Below are 18,491 nucleotides of genomic sequence, written 5' to 3' on the forward strand. Positions count from 1 at the left end.
TCTAAGACCGGTGATTCCATACTTTTTGCCATGGGTTGTACAACCAGACATACATTGACTAACACTCAAGGACACAAGCCAAATCATGTATGAAATTAATGCATACATACCTCAAACAATACATGACCTTAAATTGATTTCCAATCTGTTGCATATTTTGGAAAATCATTTAATGAATTTCATGATTTAGGTGTACATGAAATTACACATTCGTCAAGTCAGTACACACAGTGTAACAATTTCTGTTAGCCAAGCTCTCTCAGCACAGTAAATGAGAAACAAAAATAGCTTTAAGAAAAAATCTGGTCACAGACAAACACAGCCTTAACTTTAAATGACTGGTGAAATGCTCTGCCACGCAGCTGAGTACACTGATATTTTTGAACTGTGTTGCCTCGTAGGTCCACGGTTAAGAGATAACTAAAAATGGCACAATAATTCAAAACATAAAATGACATTTTAAACCAGCAGTCTCTCAATGGACATCTGCACAGTCTGAATCTGTGGCTTGAGCTGCGAGCCTTCTTTAATTGTGACCGATGTCGCAATGACTGGTCGGGACACGCCGCAGGCCCGACCCAGAGCTTGCTTGGAGCGCACAAACACATACGGGACGTTCTTGTCCTCACACAGCAGTGGCAGATGGAGGATGATCTCCAGGGGTTCCGCATCTGCTGCCATCACGATGAACTCTGAGATCCCTCGGTTCAGAGTTTTGGTGGCTGTGTGTGGAAAGAAAGTGTCGAAGGTTCGTTTATTGCTAATACTTAGATACAGGGATTACAACACCCGCAGTAATCAGATCAGACAACGGAAAACCCCCAAATAATATCAGATGAGTAAACCCATGGCGCTGCCTCAGGCTTGTCAGTTCTAAACACATTGGAGTTAATTAATGAATCCCAGTGCCCATTGTAAAAATCAATATCTTCCAGCAGCGAAGGGAATACAGTTGCCCCGCCGGGACTCAAAAACAGACCTTCTAGGGTACAGTACTTAAGTGGGGCTCAGACAGCTACACCAAAGACCCAAACGGCAACAGTCAGAGCACACCCACAACCCTAGTGATGGCCACTCCACTTGTTGGAGAGCTACTTTATCAATCCCTGTATGGAGCGAAGGGGAGCAGAGTTGCCCAGCCGGGACTCAAACCCGGACCTTTTGGGGTAGTAAACTGGGGCTCAAACTGACCGCTACACCAAAGAGCCAGGCTTGTTGGCGTGACAGTCAGAACACACCCACAACTCTAGTGATGGTCACTCCATCACACAGTACCCAGAGTAAAAATCAACATCTTACCTTCATTGGCACCCTTGCGCAGCTGCTTGTAGTTAGATGCTTGTTGCACAAGATCCAGGATAGTTTTGCTCAACGTCGCATCAGCCAGTGGGTAGGCTTTGGGATTCACATCTGCCTCGGTCTATAAAACAAACATGTCAGAATGTTGACATCATTATCCACAGTACAGACATGGCAAGCCTGCTCGTATCACAGTAGGGGATAGGTGATTAATTGTTCATTAATAATAAATGAATGCAGATGAGCCTCGAACATTACAGACACTTAGCACATGGAAGAGTTTCCCCTTCCCATGCACCCTGCTATAATTTCTGACCTCCTGGGGAAGGTAGAGCTAAAGCTCACAGTAATGCTAGATGAAAAATAATAACTGGCTCCTATTGACTGCTGGTCTTATCATTGCTGTCTATCCAACTAAGCAGTTGGGAAGTAGGATAAATGACTGACAAACTTAAGTTTATGTAAGGCTAATTCATTATTAAAACACAGATTAACCATGTAGTCAAATCAAAATGGGGCTCTTATATTTAACACTTGGTCAGAATTGACATAGCTAGTTACAGTAATTACCCATATTCAATCCAGACACTCAAACTACGAGTGCCATTCTAATCAAATGTACTTAAGTCTCAAAAAATATATGTAAGAGTCCGTACAGAAGTTTGAAATGTCGTTTGACCAGTCTCCAACGAGCAGTTAAACTAAACAGGCTATATCTCCCAGCGCTGGAGAACACACACACACACACACGACACAGCGGCAGAAGCAACAGCAGATTTATGATCAGTGGTCATAAGATATTGATCAAGATATCCCCCCCCATACGCCATCAACCAACCCTACAACAAAAACTTGTGCAAAGTCCAATGTAAATAACTTCTGTAAATTGAGAAATGCCAGAAGTTGCCTTAGAGCACAACAGAATGATGCGTGGTAGCACAGTTGCTGGCAACACGTGGGGTCGGGGTAACTTAGAAGAACCCTTCAGAACCTAAGTCATGTTGAGATTTGGCATTTACTGTACACCGGTGACGACTCCTCCATCATCCTTAAGCATAAACAGGAGTTATTGTGCTGGATACATGCGTAAACAAAATCCACAGGGCCTGCATTAGATACTAATTTGGTAGTTAGCAAGAGCTAATTTAGCAATGATGCATGGCTTACCATTTTCCCAGACTTCTATGAGCTTCGTTTGATAAGTGGTCCTCTCGGCGAGTGCTTCACGGAGGACAAAGTTTTGTTTTTAAGCAGCTCGAACGAGCCTGGGTGTAAATAATAAGAGACAAAAGTGATACACAGCGCACACAGACCACTACTTTTCAATGAGTTTGACGGTGCGTTTCTGAATCATACAGGCAAGACCGGCGGACGCGGAGGCGTGCCCAAATGGAATGTCATAAACTTGCGCCAAAGTATGTATCAAATTAAAAGCACTGCATTTTCCCAGAGAGGGTTATGTTAACCGGCTGTGATTTTCCTAGATCCATATTGTAAATCCAAAAAGCAATCTTTTTGCAACTGTTCCTTGGTGTACTTTACAGCACAGTCATCTCAGTTGTAGTATTGGCATATTCCATATGACCATTCAGATCATAAACATCAGATATCTGTGGTTCATATTTGTGTGGAATGAAGTGAGAGAAACTCATGTGTCATAGTTTCTAAATGTAAATCACAACCAGAGTTGAATATTCAGTTATTATAACTATGACCATGGTAATGGTACACACATGCATCATTACACTTACCTGATGCACTTTCACCTAGTCTAATTGTTAGAGGGGCGACTTTCCAAGAACACTTTATTGTAGAGCTCTAAGGTGACTCATGACCATCTTTGGCTCGTGCAAGTGCTTGGATTGGTTGCCGCTTCCGTGGAGTCCGGGGTAGGACGCCAGGTCAGCCATATCTGCCTTTTCCCACTCGACTGAAGGAGAGAAACAGTCATGAAAGGAATCAGACCCTTAAATCAGCTTTCTGTGAGTTTTGTAAACGATTTACTGATTCAGCTTGTGCGTGGTTTGGTGTATGGTTCTGATAACAATACGATTGTGAAAGAGTGGTGTAGTTAGCGAGCTAACTAGATTTAAATGAACGTCGCTAGAACCTTTGCTAACCGGTTCCTAGTGTAACCTGGCCTCCTTCAGATGGGTATGATGTGTATGTATCCGATGTGGCTAAATATGTGACTGTGAAGTTTTGCTAGCGTATAAAGGCAGAATACTACACATTTGGTGACACAAGGAATGACAATCAAAATAGTCCCCAAAAGGAGAACCTTAGCGAGGTTTGGTGGCGGTTTTCCTAGCAACAGCTGTAGCATAGCTTGCTAATGTTGCGGTGTCTTTGAAGGTCACTCTTGATATGACGTTTGATCTTTGGTATAAACTGAAAATGTGACATAACATTGCCAGCCAATATGTCAGTGGATATATTCATTCGAGTTTGAAGGAACTCATCTTGCCGATGTGTCCTGGGAGCTGAGCAGGGAAATGTCCCTCTGGGTTGTGTGTGGTTAGCTCCACCTCACAAAGATTCCCAGATTCACGCTCCCATCTCATTACACTCCCATTTCATCTCGCTCCCACTAGCCAGACTAACGGTACCACCGCCATATTACGGAGCCAGTTATCTTGTTGATGTTAGTTTTTTGTTTCTAACCCTAACCTTAACCTTAACCCTAACCCTAAACCTAACCCTAACCTTAACCCTAACCCTAACCCTAACCCTAACCCTAAACCTAAACCTAAATTGCTTGTATGTGGCAGTATATGATAATACGTGAAATATAATCGGGTGGGGACCGCAAGTCCGGGAGTGATAGAAACACCGGGGACCGCACGTCCGGGAGCGAACTCCGTTGGGAGTCTCAGTCTGTATGCCCTCACAAACTAGCTCTGTCACTTCAGTGAGCAACTCGTAGTGCTAGTTATTATTAGTTCTATTTAAAAACTGGTCAAACTTACTGGCTTGCTGTCATGCCACTTGTCACATTGATTCAAAGCCAACATTGCCTTTAGTTAAGCAGCTCTTTGTGTGTGGTATGGTGATAGAGAAATGGAGTTAGGTTAGTTAATTGGATGTCTTTGTTTTTATTTGCTCAAGTTTTTCTTTGGTTATAAAGTTGCTATGGTCATAATGATGTAATGCTCATGTCGCAAATTGGTAATGAAAGGTTGACTTGAAGGGTTTTCAGACGGGCCTGCATTTTGATCGACCTAGAATTCTCGTTATAATATGATAATAGACATGGAGCATTTGATTTGTCAAAGCCGATTAGAAATCAAACATTATTCTTCAAAAAACAGTTGTGCTGCAAGCCATAAACGCATGTTTTTGTCATCTATGTTCCATTCTCCCCTTCCGTGCCATTGCCTCCAAGTCAACACAAGGTAAAGTGATAGGTCATGTGAGGTCATAGTAGTGAAACCAAAGATAGCAGCAACACGTAGACTAGCTCCTGCCCCCTGGTGCCAACACCTTGGTAGATATGCTTGACCGCTCTTGTCCATTTGAAGATACTCTGTCATGTCGGAGGCTCCACTCTGGATTTCTGAGTCTAGTTTTTCTCTGTATTTTATATTCTTAACAGAAACGATGTTATGCAGCTTCCAGAAGCGGCTCGCTGATCGACCCACTGCCCGTGAATCCCCGCAAAGTACCAGTAAAGCCAGTCTTCCAGCCACAGGATGTCCAGGTAAGCTCCTAAGCACCTTCAATGTTTATCAAAATAAACATTTAAAACCTGTATCTAAAGTGGTGCTCATATTGGATTTACACTGTGGTGAATCATTATACATTCCTTGTAGTGGAGTGTTGTGTTGCATTGTGTGGCACTAACTGTTCCTGACGGTGGCCAGTCCGGCTTCAGAGCACCCTCATGATGACTTCCTTGCTCTCTTTCCTCAGGTGTCCAAGCTACCCAGCGGTATGCTGGTCGCCTCCCTTGAAAACTACTCTCCCACCTCCAAGATCGGAGTGTTTGTTAAAGCCGGCAGTCGGTACGAGACGCCTGACAATGTAGGACTCACACATGTGCTGCGGTTAGCTGGAAACCTGGTAAGATTTGCACACAAAACGCATCTGTGCGTGTCGGGCCATTATTGGTCATTTCCCTAAATCATTCCTTGCTGCTTTTTCTGTGCAGACTACAAAAGGGGCATCAGCCTTTAAGATCTGCCGGAGTGTTGAAGCTGTAGGAGCCTCTCTCAGGTGACTTTGCCATTGTTGTCCTCTTATGACCTTTGGTGTAAGCATGTGAAGACTTTTTTTGTTTCTGTTGTTGTTCTTGTTATTAAGAACTGCATTCATGAGCTAAGTGTGGGTTTGTTTCTTGCAGTATAACATCATCAAAAGAGCACATGGTTTACTCAGCCGAATTCCTGAGAGACGACTTGTGAGTTTCTTGCTTTTTCCTGGGTATAAAGGTTTCTAAGTCTAAACATTTCTGTAGTGATAGTCAGATCAGATTAGATATTATTTGGGGGGGGGAAACGCTGTCCTTATTTACCAGTGTCTATTTCTAACACTTTGTAAAATGTGAGTGTAAGTCATAAGCATAGCACCTGCATGAGAAACAATGTAATTGTATTAATGTAATTTTTAAGGGAGGAAACACAGTAACATTGTCATAACTTTCTTGCGTTTCCCTGATGACCCTGGCAGTCACACAGTTGTGGAGTACCTGGCCCACGTCATCACTGAACCTGAGTTTAGGCCATGGGAAATCTCAGATCTCACTCCTAGAATCAAGATCGACAAGGCCTTGGCAAAGGAGTGCCCACAAATTGGTAAGTGTCAGCAATGAATAAAGGAAGCGAAGGACGGCACTCTTCAGATTTTGTCTTTGCTTATTCGCCCACAAACATTTCGGGCAGAGCCTTTCTTCAGCGTGTAATGGTGATTGAATCCGCCATTAGACGCTGAAGAAGGGCTCTGCCCGAAACGGTTGTAGGCAAATAAACAGACAGATCTGAAATTGCTGTCCTTCGCTTCCTTCATTCATCTGTTTCATGCAATGATACAAGTCAGTGGTTCTATGTGGGATTCAGCACCCAGTTAAGAACTGTGAATCATTAGGCAATGGTGTGAGTGTGCCTTTTCCACTTTTTAAGTCTGTCAGCAAGGATAAAATGTAATGCCATCCTTCCCCCATGTTGACAGAATGATAGATGCTGTTGATACTAGTGCTGACATTCTCCCAGAATGCCTAATCAGGGTTATCTGTTTTCTCCTTGTGGTTTGTATAGGTGTTATTGAGAAACTTCATGAAGCTGCCTACAAAAACGCCCTGGCAAACTCGTTGTACTGCCCAGATTTCAACGAGGGCAATATCAAGTCTGAGCAGGTAAAGAAAGTGGCCTTGATGCTTTGTTTACAAGCATGAAACCAAGTCCTTTTTGTTTCAGCCTTAATATTGTTAGAATAGATTGCAGAGAATGCTGGCTGTTGTGGCTCTTTTTTTGGCCATGTTTGTTTCAAAGCAATCTGACCATCTTTTGCATCTACCTTTCCATTCCAAGTGAGTGTTCATTTATGTACCCGTTATTTTTGTTGTTGTTTTTTTATCAGCTGTTGTCCTTTGTGGCGAATAATTACACCAGCGGAAGAATGGCTATTGTTGGAGTTGGTAAGTAACAGTTTTTGTTTACGAAATATGCTGTATTCTGAAGAACTAATTATGATGTAAATACATCTACTGTCCACCATTTACCTAGGGCTGACACACTGAACCCCTGAAGTTCGCGCACACCCAGTTGTAGAAGTGCTTATTGTGTGTGTGTGTGCGCAGGTGTGAAGCATTCCATACTGAGGCAGCTGGGTGAGCAGTATCTGCACGTCCGTGCAGGAGCAGGTGTACCCGGGGCCAAAGCTGTGTACCGCGGAGGTAAGAGGACTTTTCAAAGCTTTGTACTGTAGAGGTACTCTTGGAGGGCGCGTTCAGGCTGACTGAGAACCGTGCCTGTGCCCGTTCCTGCACACAATCTCGAACCGGACAGCGTGTTCACGTCCGAGTACTCGGAGAGAACTGGAAAGTTGGCTCGCTATGCAAACCAAAAAATCTGTCGTTTTTCTCTGTGAACCGTGACAACGTGGATGTCAGCAGGTTCATCCGAGTAACACACAAGTCATGTGCGGCAAGTTCAGAGCCCGGTGTGAAAACAAGTGGTTCACAGAGAAACACTTAGTTCAGAACGGAACCGTTGTGGGAATGGACTCTGGCACCGTCCAGTCCTCCACAGCTACTAGAAGGTTTTTTCAAAGCTGGCTCTTGCACAACCGCTGTCTTAGCTCCTGTCTGTCCAACATGTCTTGCAAATCTGCATTTGTTGCCGACTCAGTGCTCTCCTGTACGGGGATGCGGACTGAGTCATGCTTTCTTCCAGACAATTGTGTGACTGGATTGGTTGTTGAATGACCACAACCGCAGTGTACTTTGCCGTTACCACTTAAAGACATCGTTTTGATTTTCTCTTCCCTGATCACTCACTCCACGTTAGACTTCCACTTTATTGTTGACTTAACAGATTGTTGCTGTTAAGTGGTGCATGTACTGGAATTGTGGAATGCGTGAAATGAAAGAGTGGAGAGGCTTTAGTTGGCAACAGACAGCCTGGCTCAATTGTTATGCACTTAAGCCATTTATTTTTTTGCCCTATTCGCTGTATTTAGGTCATTGGTTAGTAAGTATACTTTTTATACGTGTATGCTTGTTTTTCCTAAGTAGGGTGATGAAAGGGCTTGAGTAGTGTGTGTCTATGGGTGTATGTCAAAGGGCGAGCAATTAATCATGAGCACTTGGACACATAAGCCAACTGGCGCTGAAGTCTGTCTTCTGTCCTCTGTGACAGGTGAAATGCAGGTGTAGTCTGTTTTGATGCATTCTTTGGACGGAGGATGCATGCATTGAAGATTCACTTGTGTTGCATCTGTGTGTGTGTGTGTGTGTGTGTGTGTGCGTGTGAGTGAGCCAGCATGTGAATGAAGATCTTATCTTATTTTGTGTAGGCTGACTGGCACCAGTGTCTGTCTTTCTGTCTATTTATTTATATACTTTTCTCTTTATCTTCGTCTGGAGCTAGTGTCTGCTTGTCATTTTCTGTTTTTTTTGGCGGGGGGTTTTGTCTTTGTTTTCGTTTTGTTACCGTGTCATTCGTATTGTGTTGTGTGTGTGTGCAAGCTTTTACTTGAACTTTATTGACGTCAGTGTGTTGTTTTGTGTTAAGCTTTTACTACTTTTACCTGCAAACAAATCTACCTTCGGGTACAAATGAGCTTACCTTACCTTGCCTATCTCTCCTATGTCCTGGGTGGCAGGTGAGCTGCGGGTGCAGTCGGCGGACGGGCTGGTGCACGCGCTGGTGGCGAGCGAGGCGGCGCCGATGGGCTCTGCGGAGGCCAACGCCTTCAGCCTGCTGCAGCGGGCGCTGGGGGCGGGGCCACACGTCAAGAGGGGCGCCAACATCTGCAGCAAGCTCAGCCAGGGCATTGCCAAGGCCACCACGCAACCCTTCGACGTGAGTGCAGAGCCAGGCCAAACAGCCGTCAACACTTCAGATTGCGGAGAGAAAGAGAGTAGAGACAGAGATTGTGTATATAGAGATATGGCAACTTAAATGCATTGCTACGTGTGCCTAATCAGGTTCCGATCTGCTTAGAGGGGCATGGGGCGTTGTCCATGTGTCTCATGGATGAGACATGGATGTGTCTCATCTGTAAACAGTGGGCCATTGGCACCTCTCTTTTCGATTCTCTCTGGTGGAGATGCATTTCTCTTGTTTACAAACGTTCTGCTGCATGCACACACACAGGCAAGAATTTCAAAATGCTCAGCTGCTAGGTGTTTTAGCATTGGAAGTCCCCTTGGAGCACTGCACAGTGTATGACAAAAAAACCTGTTGACTTGTCTGCTGGCTGTTTTATCCACTTCTGTGCTTTCTGTACTCTTGATGACACTTTTTCGGATATCATATTGTCATGTCGCTCTGAATTGTTTGACATGTGATAACACTATTGTGGCCAAGTGGTACCCAGAGAAATAGAACGTTTTTTTTGGTGGATGAATGTTTGAATTTCTGTGGTAGTTCATGTTCATTCAGAGTATTTTTCCCGACAGCATTAACATGCGAAATATCTTGAGGGACTGTAGAATCTCCCCCGTGTTCTGATTACTGTACTTTTGTCCACTTGAAGTGCACATGATGACGACAATGATTATTATTTTGATCTCATTTTCAGGCGACAGCCTTCAGCGCCACATACTCAGACTCTGGACTGTTTGGGATTTACACGGTCTCTCAGTACGATGCTGCGGCTGAGGTAAGCCCAGCCCTGCCCATGTAGAGCATATGCATTGTGTAGTGCTATGCCATGTGCAATGCACTCTGTTTATTTAACTGTGCCAGGGACAGCCCTGAGTGCTGACATTCACTGGATTAACTCCAGGGCATGAGCAGTGCTATGGCATGTATGCATTTGTCAACCACCTCCACCACACACTACTATAAACCACCACAGCACACTGCCAGCACCCTATGATTGTAAGTATATACAGTAAGAATGGACACCATCCAGGAACTCATTGGACACCTCTCTATTCAGTAATAGTGGTTTGAAGCATTTTCAACTGTTGGGTGTGCATCCAAAACACCGGATTTCCAGGTCGAAATGACCAATCGGAAATTGCTCACTCAATGCCACGTCCCATCCTGATCTTGAGTAGACGTTTCCGGTCTAAATCCGGTCAGAGACGGGGATTATCATGACGGAGATTACCATGACATTTTAACAGTATTGAGCTTTTGTTTTGTCTACAATGCTTTCCGCAGCATCAAGAAACCTCTCGGTTCAGGCAAACATGCCTGGCAAATGCAGAAGAGAGTTGACTGAAAATGATGATTTGAAAGACTGGCTATTACAGTTGATGATGACTACAGAGCTAAATGTCTTAACAATCTTAAAGTGATACTGTCCCATTTTTGGAAATATGCACCTCCCCTTGAGTTAAATAATTGAGTTATACCTTTCTCTTTTACTTTCAACCATTCTGAGTATGGCCGTGAAAATTTGACCTCCATGTTAGCAGTTAACATTGAGTCCTATGACACCAGCTGGTGGCTAACTGGCCTCATAGGACTCAATGTTAACTGCTAGCTTGGAGGTAAAATTTGCACTGCCATACTCGGAGAACGTCAGGAAGTACAGGAGAAAGGTAGAACTCAATTATTTAACTAAAGGGGCGGTGTAATATGAGCTTATTTCCAAAAATGGGACAGTATCACTTTAAATCAATATTTTGGGTTTTACAAGAGGTCATGGAAATTCTGTTTTATGGTCTGGGAAAGTCATTGACTTTTGTGTCTGACGTTGGAACTCTGTATAAGCATTGACTGAAGTGTCTCCCCCTTTGTGTACACCACAGGTGATCAGGGCTGGATTGGCCCAGGTGACTGCTATTGCTGAAGGGGGACTTTCTGCAGAGGACCTGGCCAGGGCAAAGTAAGGGCACCATGCTGGGTTTAATCCCAGTCAACACACCAATTGGCCTTTCTCACCTCAATGTCAGAAACGTTCAGTTTTGAACTAAAGCAAGTATATTACCACCATTGTTTTTTGGCAGAAAACGGTGGCATTTTTATGTGTATTCCTATGCCACATGGTGCAACTTGTACACACTTCGGCTGTCTTGAAATATTCAGTGTTTAAAGGATTCTAATTTCATGTGAAAAAGGCCCACCATTAGTACTTTTCAAGAGTAGAGATAATATAATATAAAGGCGCTTTTTTACTGTCTGTTTTCTGCCCATTGCAACTCCACATGACACGACTCAGCCACCGTTAATTGCTTTTTGATAAGCCAAGTGTAGCACTGCACAGCTCGAAAATCAGACCTTTTTTTTGTTTTTTTTTGTTTGTTTGTTTTTTGCCCGAGTGTTCTGAGCTGAATGGGTACTGTCACTGACTGCCAACTACCCAGAATGCTGTGCGTCAGCTCCCCCGCGACAATTCAATCGGTAAACAAAATGGCGGCTACCAACTCAAAATAGCATTTATTTTGATATTTCAGTTGAAGCGAAAAATTAAACTATATATGTCACAAACTATTTGTAGCCTATTTCACAGCAGCACATCCAAGGTTTGTTCCGAGTAGCAGTTTGTAATGGAAACACAAACCAGGCTGACACAACTAGGGCTGTCCACGACCAAGGATTTTGTTGGTCGACCAAAGGTCGTCATTTACTCCGACTAATCGATTAATCGCGCTCCCCCCCCAAAAAAAAAAAACTTTTTGAAAAAATTTATTATTTTTTTTTTTTTTTTTAACACATCGCATTTTGACCCAGATAGCCCTACTAGGCCTAATGAAAATTCGAAGTTCGAATTCACATAGTTTTAGCCTGTAAAACACAAATAGAAAACGAATTAAAATTAATATTCGGTGATGGAAACAAACTGCCTATGGTAGAGATGACGCTCGCTGCCTGAAAGCAGTAGCCCAACTGGAGGGCAGAATCAATATCCCCGCGTTGACTGTCATACCTTTTCATCTATTTCGACATTTGTTGCAGCATTACTCTATAGTTGTTCTTGATGGAATGTCCATCAAGCGCTTAGTGTCTGTTTATGGTCTTAAATGATGCGCAGCGTTTCCCCCTTTAAATGACCCACGCTGGTTTTGTTTATCGCTGGACTGGAGTCTCGACAAGAGTTCTTGCCGTTCAGGGCAGCAAACAGAATTCTGATAAGTTTGTCGGTGAATGACTTAACGTACACACACACACCCCAAAATATGTTCATATCTGGTGGTGGTTCTTTGGATGTTGGCCAGCCTACAATTGTACAGCAAAGTGGTATGGAAGCTAACAAAGTGCGACTTAGCACCATGACGTTGCAACATAGCATTTTGGAGCTTCAGAGTATGTGCCGACACGACTTCACACTTTTTACACCGTCTGCAATAAACTGATAATTATCCTTTTCAAAAATAATCCCATGTTTTAGAGCTCCTTCCAGACATGGTCAAAATAACTTCTATCCTTCTCAAACAAATCAACAACACGTCTTCCTTTGTCACGCCCTTCAAGTTAAGAGTCCTGAAAGCACTTTGACGAGACGCTGGTTTTTTTTTGTTTTTTTTCTCCGCTGCGACCAATCGATTCGGTCGACTAGAATTTTTTTTGGTCGACCAACGATTGGTCGATTATTTGCGGACAGCCCTAGCTAGACACAACACCACCACGCAGCTCGGCAGTAAGCACGTCTCGACGCAATACATCTGGGTTGGATGTGGAAAAGTGCTTTTAGTGTATGTGAATTAATGAAGCATTACAAAAGCTGTACTTGGAGGCTTACATCCAACATTGTGTGTCTATGTGACTCCACATGCACTTGTCTCCTGCAATACTATCCTTATTGACTTGGTAGGTCATTCCTCATCAGCTCTTCAAATACCATCTCTCAACCCATGTGGATGTTCATTTGCAACACGCAGTGAAATATTTCCAGCCTTAGAGCCTTGCAACTAATGCACTGCAGACATATTGTAAATAATGTCTCCCTGATGTTGTTTTTTGGTTTTGTGTTTTAATGATAGTAAAACAAATGGGCAGTTACATTTTCATTTTAGTCCGAAGTGCAATTTATACTTGGAATGCACTGTAACTTTTGAGATCCTTAACTCAAACATGATGTGTGCGGACCTCTTTCTCTTCCTGTTTTTCCCGGTCGACTCGTGACTGTCCAACTACATCAACTCTTGTGGTGTTTCTCTCCCCACCTGTAGGAACCAGGTGAAGGCGGAGTACCTCATGTCCCTAGAGGCCACAGAGGGCTTCCTTGAGGAGATGGGAGCGCAGCTATTGACGACCGGAGCCATCAGCACACCCGACGCCGCACTCCAGGGGATTGACGCTGTGACGGCCAGCGACGTTGCAAACGTGAGTGGTGCCCCCAGTGGCGTGGAATTGCACAGCACAGAATCAGTGTAGCTAGTAGTGTGTGAAGCAGAGTTGATGTGATCTAACGATTCCTCATTCAGAGTTTTTGCTTGTTTTTCAGCAATGCCCTGATCACAATTATCATAGAATGTAGTCACAATCAATGGAAACCAAGGGGGAAAAAATGCTTACAATAGTACAAACAGTGCACACCGTGTGTACACAAGACATGGCGCCAACACTCAGTTGGAGTGCACTATATATCAATTAAGGCCTTGAATTCTTGGGTTGCAGTTACGTCAGCATCCCCCATCACGGAAGCACGCGCGAATTTGAAATGGTGGACTACCTGGGCTTGGAGCCATTGACACCCATTCAAAAATATTTTTTTTCTAACAGACCTAAAGACACACCATGGGTCTTGTTTAAAAGCTGAGAATCTCAGCTTTCCATAAGTGAAAGCGGCATTTTCCTAGCATCTACCAATCCGAAGGTAGCTGACTTTAAGTGCGGGGTTACTTTTCTAAAGATTGCATTTTGTTTCCCTGGAAACGGACATGGTGTGTATTTAGGTCTAATTAAAAATATTCTGTGGCTGTTCGAAAAAATGTATTTTTGAATGGGTGTCAATGGCTCCAAGCCCAGGTAGTCCACCAGCAGCGGTAGTCCACCACCAGGTGGCAGCGCTATGACGTCAACTGCAACCCAGGAATTGCTCAACTGCCACAAGATGTTCTAATTTTAATGTGTAATGGATACCACTGATCATAGCTCAAGCTACAAAAAGATTCTCTACTAACTAACATCAATGCCATTTGGTAGTGCATTTGTGCATTTAGTTAGTGTGGGGTACTGTAACTATTTTACACAGCAAGCTGTATGAATAGTGCATCTTGTTTATTACCATACTGCCCAGTTTACAGTTACAAACAATTTCTGCAATCATGTCTTGAAATCGAAATCTCTACACACAAATGCAAAAACTCACACCCAACAGGCAAAACCCCTCACGTCTCCTTCAAAATGAAAATCTTGTCTCGAAATGATGTACTCTCCTCTAAAAAGCCAATTTTGTTACACTCATACGAACCATTTGAACATGAATGTGCATTAAAAACGCTTTACTCAGCATGACATAAAGTAACCCTTATTTTGTTCAGTGTCCCACTACTCCCACTTACTACAGAGTAGGAGTGGGTATCGCCAACCACCTCCCGATACGATACACATCCCGATACAGGGGTCACGATACGATACATGTGTATCCTCCTGATACAGTGATGCTTAGCGCGATATGTTAGACCTACATTTTTTTTGTTAAAACATTTTTAAGAAGATAGACATTAATGACCGAATGTTACATTTTTCTGTAGAGCAACAGTTACACTGTAGTGAATGTAAGAGACTGCCTTCACAAAACTGCTGGTCTACTGTTCATGATGCGATAAGCATCAAGAATGGCAGTTACTGTGTAGCATTCAAAAGTCAATTTATGCTATTAAATGGAGTATCGATACTGACACCACGTATTGTGAAGAGGCCTGTGATTATATATCTCGATACCGATATTTTGAACACACACCTTCTACAGAGGGTATATTTCAGTTGTAAAATACTTACATTTTGTTTAAGGCCATTCATTTATTTGACGCATCTCATCAATATATGTACCGTATTAGCCCGAATATAAGACGATCCTGATTATAAGACGACCCCCCATTTTCAGGCTCATGTTTTGGGGAAAAAAAGTTTTTTGAAGACTTAATTTTGTTTCACATTTGAAACTTTTCTCAAAATGCAGTTTTTAATTTGTTGGAAAATCTGAGGCTTTTTACAAAGAACAAATTTCACAATATAATTTTCATGGAATTTCCATGATATAAGACCACAGATGGCTACTCATATCCTTTTCCTTTCTTTACTCACTTCACCTGTCAAGCGCCAATAGGCACCGTAACAGGCTACAGCCGTCTGGGCCCGCCTGTTTAAAGTGCGACGCAACATAGCCTACATTCAGAGTCTGCGCCAGCCAGGCAGGCAACCAGTCCAGTAGAGATAGGCAATCTATTGTGCAATGCACAGATTTTGCGAAATGCTTCGTTGACAGCAATATCTAACCAGTAGCCGTCTCGCCAAATCGCCGTTCATTTTATGCATCCAAAGTTTTCCGTTGGACTGTAGAAACCGAACGTGACCAAAGGCAGATTGACGCATTGCACTTGAAACCCATGCGCTGCCTATCAGGACCACGTTGACATTAAAAGTCCGATTGATATTCATTTCGTACCAAGGGTAAAACTCCTAGTGCTTTTATATGAGCAAGACAATCTCTTGCCCTAACCATTATTCTGTGTTGTTGCATCGTTGCGAGGCATATCGTCGCTTTGTCGCGCACACAGATGACCATTGATTGGCTTATGACAGCATCCAAAACTTAGCCTACAGGTTGTTCGTCAAATCACCCTTCATTTCTTTAGTTCTAGTGGCGTTATCGGCTGACCAGAGAGAACGACCAAAGCTTTCCTGATGAACCAAACACAAATAAAAGCAGAGCAACAAGCCGCGATTGACTTGTTTTTCCCCTTGCACTGTCGTCCGCATCGCGTTGACATTGACAGTTGATAGACGTGCGGTGCAACTGTCATAACGAAACAAGCATCTGCAAATTTGATGTGGACAAAACAATCTCTTAACCCATCCATTATTGAGTTTTGTGGCATTGTTGTGAAGCATAGGCTAATGGCCGAATTCAGGTTAAGTTAAAAAAAAAAAAAAAAAATTTTTTTTTTTTTTAACTTTTTTCTCTAGCGCGCGGAAATAAGACGACCCCCCTTTTTAGAGTACTATTTTTAGAACAAAAACCACGTCTTATATTCGGGCCAATACGGTAATATGTGTCCTTGAGGAGAGATGATCGCTAAATGGTATGAAAGGAGTTTGCCCATGTGATGAGGAAGTGCACATAGTATGGCAATTGATTTTCATGTCTTCCATGAGAAAACCAGGATTTCTCTTCATGAAAATGGTCAAATCCCTTTGTGTGTAGTGTTTTGTGAAAAGTATGTTTTAGAACTGACATGAAGGAATTGTGTTAGACATTCAATGGCATTTGTTCAGGGATTTGGTAAATGAGTGAGATGTCTTCAGAATTGTGTGTCAAGTACCAGAAATTGTGTGTAAACAATCAAGAAAAACAAAAGGCGTAATACACGTATAATTACATGTATATTTATTTATTTTCTGTTAAAGAAAGTGTAATTAAGTTCTAGCTGATGTGGGCTATTCATGTGAATATCAGATTTCATCTTTTTGTTTTCCCTCTTCAGGCTGCGAAGAAATTTGTATCGGGCAAGAAGACGATGGCCAGTACCGGGCACCTGATCAACACACCATTTGTGGACGAGTTATGAGCGGACACCTGTATTTAATGAATCAATGAAGGCAGCTGTTTGCCTTGCTGCACAAAACGCGCAATATAAATAGTCCTGAAAAAAGTGATTACCAACTGCATTTGACAATGTTTGTCACCAGCCACCCATAGTTTTTTGTTTTTACTGTCAGTCAAGCACCACGAGGAGGGGCAAATGTCTGTTTCACTGTATATCTGATGTAAATTCATTAAATGGTCTATGATATTCCATTCTCAGAGATCGTCTGATTGTCTGCTCGCACAGTGGATAAAAATACAGAATGAGTGCTGTGTAGCCTACTCTGCTTGTTTTGACCACAAATTCACTATACGTTAATGCAAATTTGTGATTAGAAAACAGAAATCCCATATATTCACTCACAGATATCTAAAGTAACAGTAAACAGCTCAACACTAAAACAACATAACGCACTACTTACCGGTGCTATGGAAAACTATGTAGCTCATTTAGCGATGCAATGCTGTAGAGTAGAGTAGAGTAGAGTAGAGTAACATTTATTGATCCCGAAGGAAATTTAGGTGTCTAGTAGCATACATACAAAAATAAATAAATAGATTATTTCACATTAAACATTCAGATATAAAAAAGTTTATCATTGCAATAGTTGTTACTGATTGTTGAAGGAGGGGTGGGAGGGGGATGGAAGGGGGGCATGGCGGGGGGGGGGGGGGGTTATGCAGTCCAGTCACCAATAACAATCTCTTTCATTGTGTTGTTCTGAGTTGTTGAGTTAAATAGGTGGATGGCCCTGGGGACAAAGGACTTACGCAGCCTGTCAGTCTTGCAGGGAATGGCGAGGAATCTGTGGCTGAACAGACTTCGCTGGTTGGCAAAGACTGAGTGCAAGGGGTGATGGTCATTGTCCATTATAGAGTCCAATCTGCCCAATGTCCTCTTTTCAGCTGTGGTACTAAGAGCCTCCAGTTCTGTACCAACAACAGAGCCTGCTTTCCTCACTAGCTTGTCCAGACGTCCAGCATCCCTCCTCCTAATGCTCCCGCCCCAGCATGCCACAGCATAAGAAAGTACACTAGCCATGACAGACTGGTAAAACATCTGGAGGAGTCTGTTGCAGACGTTAAATGATTTAAGCTTCCTCAGAAAGTAAAGCCTGCTCTGTCCTTTCTTGTAGACTGCATGTGAATTAACTGACCAGTCCAGTTTATTATCAAGATGTACCCCCAGATATTTGTAGGTGCAGACTGTCTCCACTGTCTCCCCCTCAATAGAGACAGGCACGAGGGATGGGGTTGTTCGCCGGAAATCAACCACCATTTCCTTTGTTTTGGTGGTGTTCAACTGCAACTGATTGGTCCTACACCATCTAACAAAGTTCTCTACCAGTCCCCTGTACTCCCCCACCTGCCCATCTTTAATACATCCAACAATGGCAGTGTCATCTGAGAATTTCTGCATGTGGCAGGTCACAGAATTGTAGCTAAAGTCAGTGGTGTATAGGGTGAACAAAACCGGGGAGAGCACCGTTCCTTGTGGAGCTCTAGTGCTACTGATCACAGTCTCTGATGTTAAGTTACCCAGTCTGACAAACTGGGGCCTTTCTGTGAGATAGTCAGTAATCCAGGTAACAAGCCCTGTTCCCACTCCCATTTGCAGTAGCTTGTCTCTTAACAGAAGTGGCTGAATAGTGTTAAAGGCACTGGAAAAATCAAAGAACATAATCCTCACCGCACTGCCTCCTTTGTCCAGGTGAGAGTGTACCCTATGTAGAAGATACAAGAGAGCATCCTCTACACCCACACTGTCCTGATAGGCAAACTGGAGGGGATCCAGTGCATGGCAGACCTGTGGCTTGAGATGGTTA

At 43.1% G+C, this 18,491-nt stretch overlaps 2 protein-coding genes across 2 annotated transcripts; one reads left to right on the forward strand and one right to left on the reverse strand.

The window, feature by feature from the left end:
* Positions 1-153: 153 nt before the first annotated feature.
* LOC134434916 (NHP2-like protein 1) lies at positions 154-2,695 on the reverse strand. The gene is made up of 3 exons (XM_063183584.1): positions 2,467-2,695; positions 1,300-1,420; positions 154-722 (listed from the first exon to the last, which is right to left on the reverse strand). Exons 1-3 carry the CDS (start codon positions 2,467-2,469, stop codon positions 460-462), a joined length of 387 nt encoding a protein of 128 aa, XP_063039654.1. The 5' UTR covers positions 2,470-2,695; the 3' UTR covers positions 154-459.
* Positions 2,696-3,160: 465 nt separating this feature from the next.
* On the forward strand, positions 3,161-16,884 carry LOC134434907 (cytochrome b-c1 complex subunit 2, mitochondrial). Its single transcript, XM_063183573.1, has 14 exons — positions 3,161-3,281; positions 4,895-4,999; positions 5,212-5,361; positions 5,450-5,514; positions 5,642-5,698; positions 5,968-6,092; positions 6,552-6,649; positions 6,874-6,931; positions 7,094-7,189; positions 8,620-8,819; positions 9,541-9,621; positions 10,724-10,800; positions 13,085-13,238; positions 16,565-16,884. The coding sequence occupies exons 1-14, from the start codon at positions 3,249-3,251 to the stop codon at positions 16,646-16,648; spliced, it is 1,383 nt and encodes a 460-aa protein (XP_063039643.1). The 5' UTR covers positions 3,161-3,248; the 3' UTR covers positions 16,649-16,884.
* The last annotated feature ends 1,607 nt before the right edge of the window (positions 16,885-18,491 follow it).

The sequence above is a fragment of the Engraulis encrasicolus genome, chromosome 2 (genome assembly GCF_034702125.1).
Source record: "Engraulis encrasicolus isolate BLACKSEA-1 chromosome 2, IST_EnEncr_1.0, whole genome shotgun sequence".
NCBI classification, from domain to species: domain Eukaryota; kingdom Metazoa; phylum Chordata; class Actinopteri; order Clupeiformes; family Engraulidae; genus Engraulis; species Engraulis encrasicolus.

Bases quoted from the DNA above. Each gene is read 5' to 3' on its own strand.
- LOC134434907 (XM_063183573.1), top strand. From the start codon at position 3,249: ATGAAAGGAATCAGACCCTTAAATCAGCTTTCT. The intron at 5,699-5,967 runs GTGAGTTTCTTG...TGACCCTGGCAG, and splicing joins GAATTCCTGAGAGACGACTT to TCACACAGTTGTGGAGTACC. The intron at 9,622-10,723 runs GTAAGCCCAGCC...TGTACACCACAG, and splicing joins AGTACGATGCTGCGGCTGAG to GTGATCAGGGCTGGATTGGC.
- LOC134434916 (XM_063183584.1), bottom strand. The intron at 723-1,299 runs GTAAGATGTTGA...TTCCACACACAG, and splicing joins GCGCAAGGGTGCCAATGAAG to CCACCAAAACTCTGAACCGA.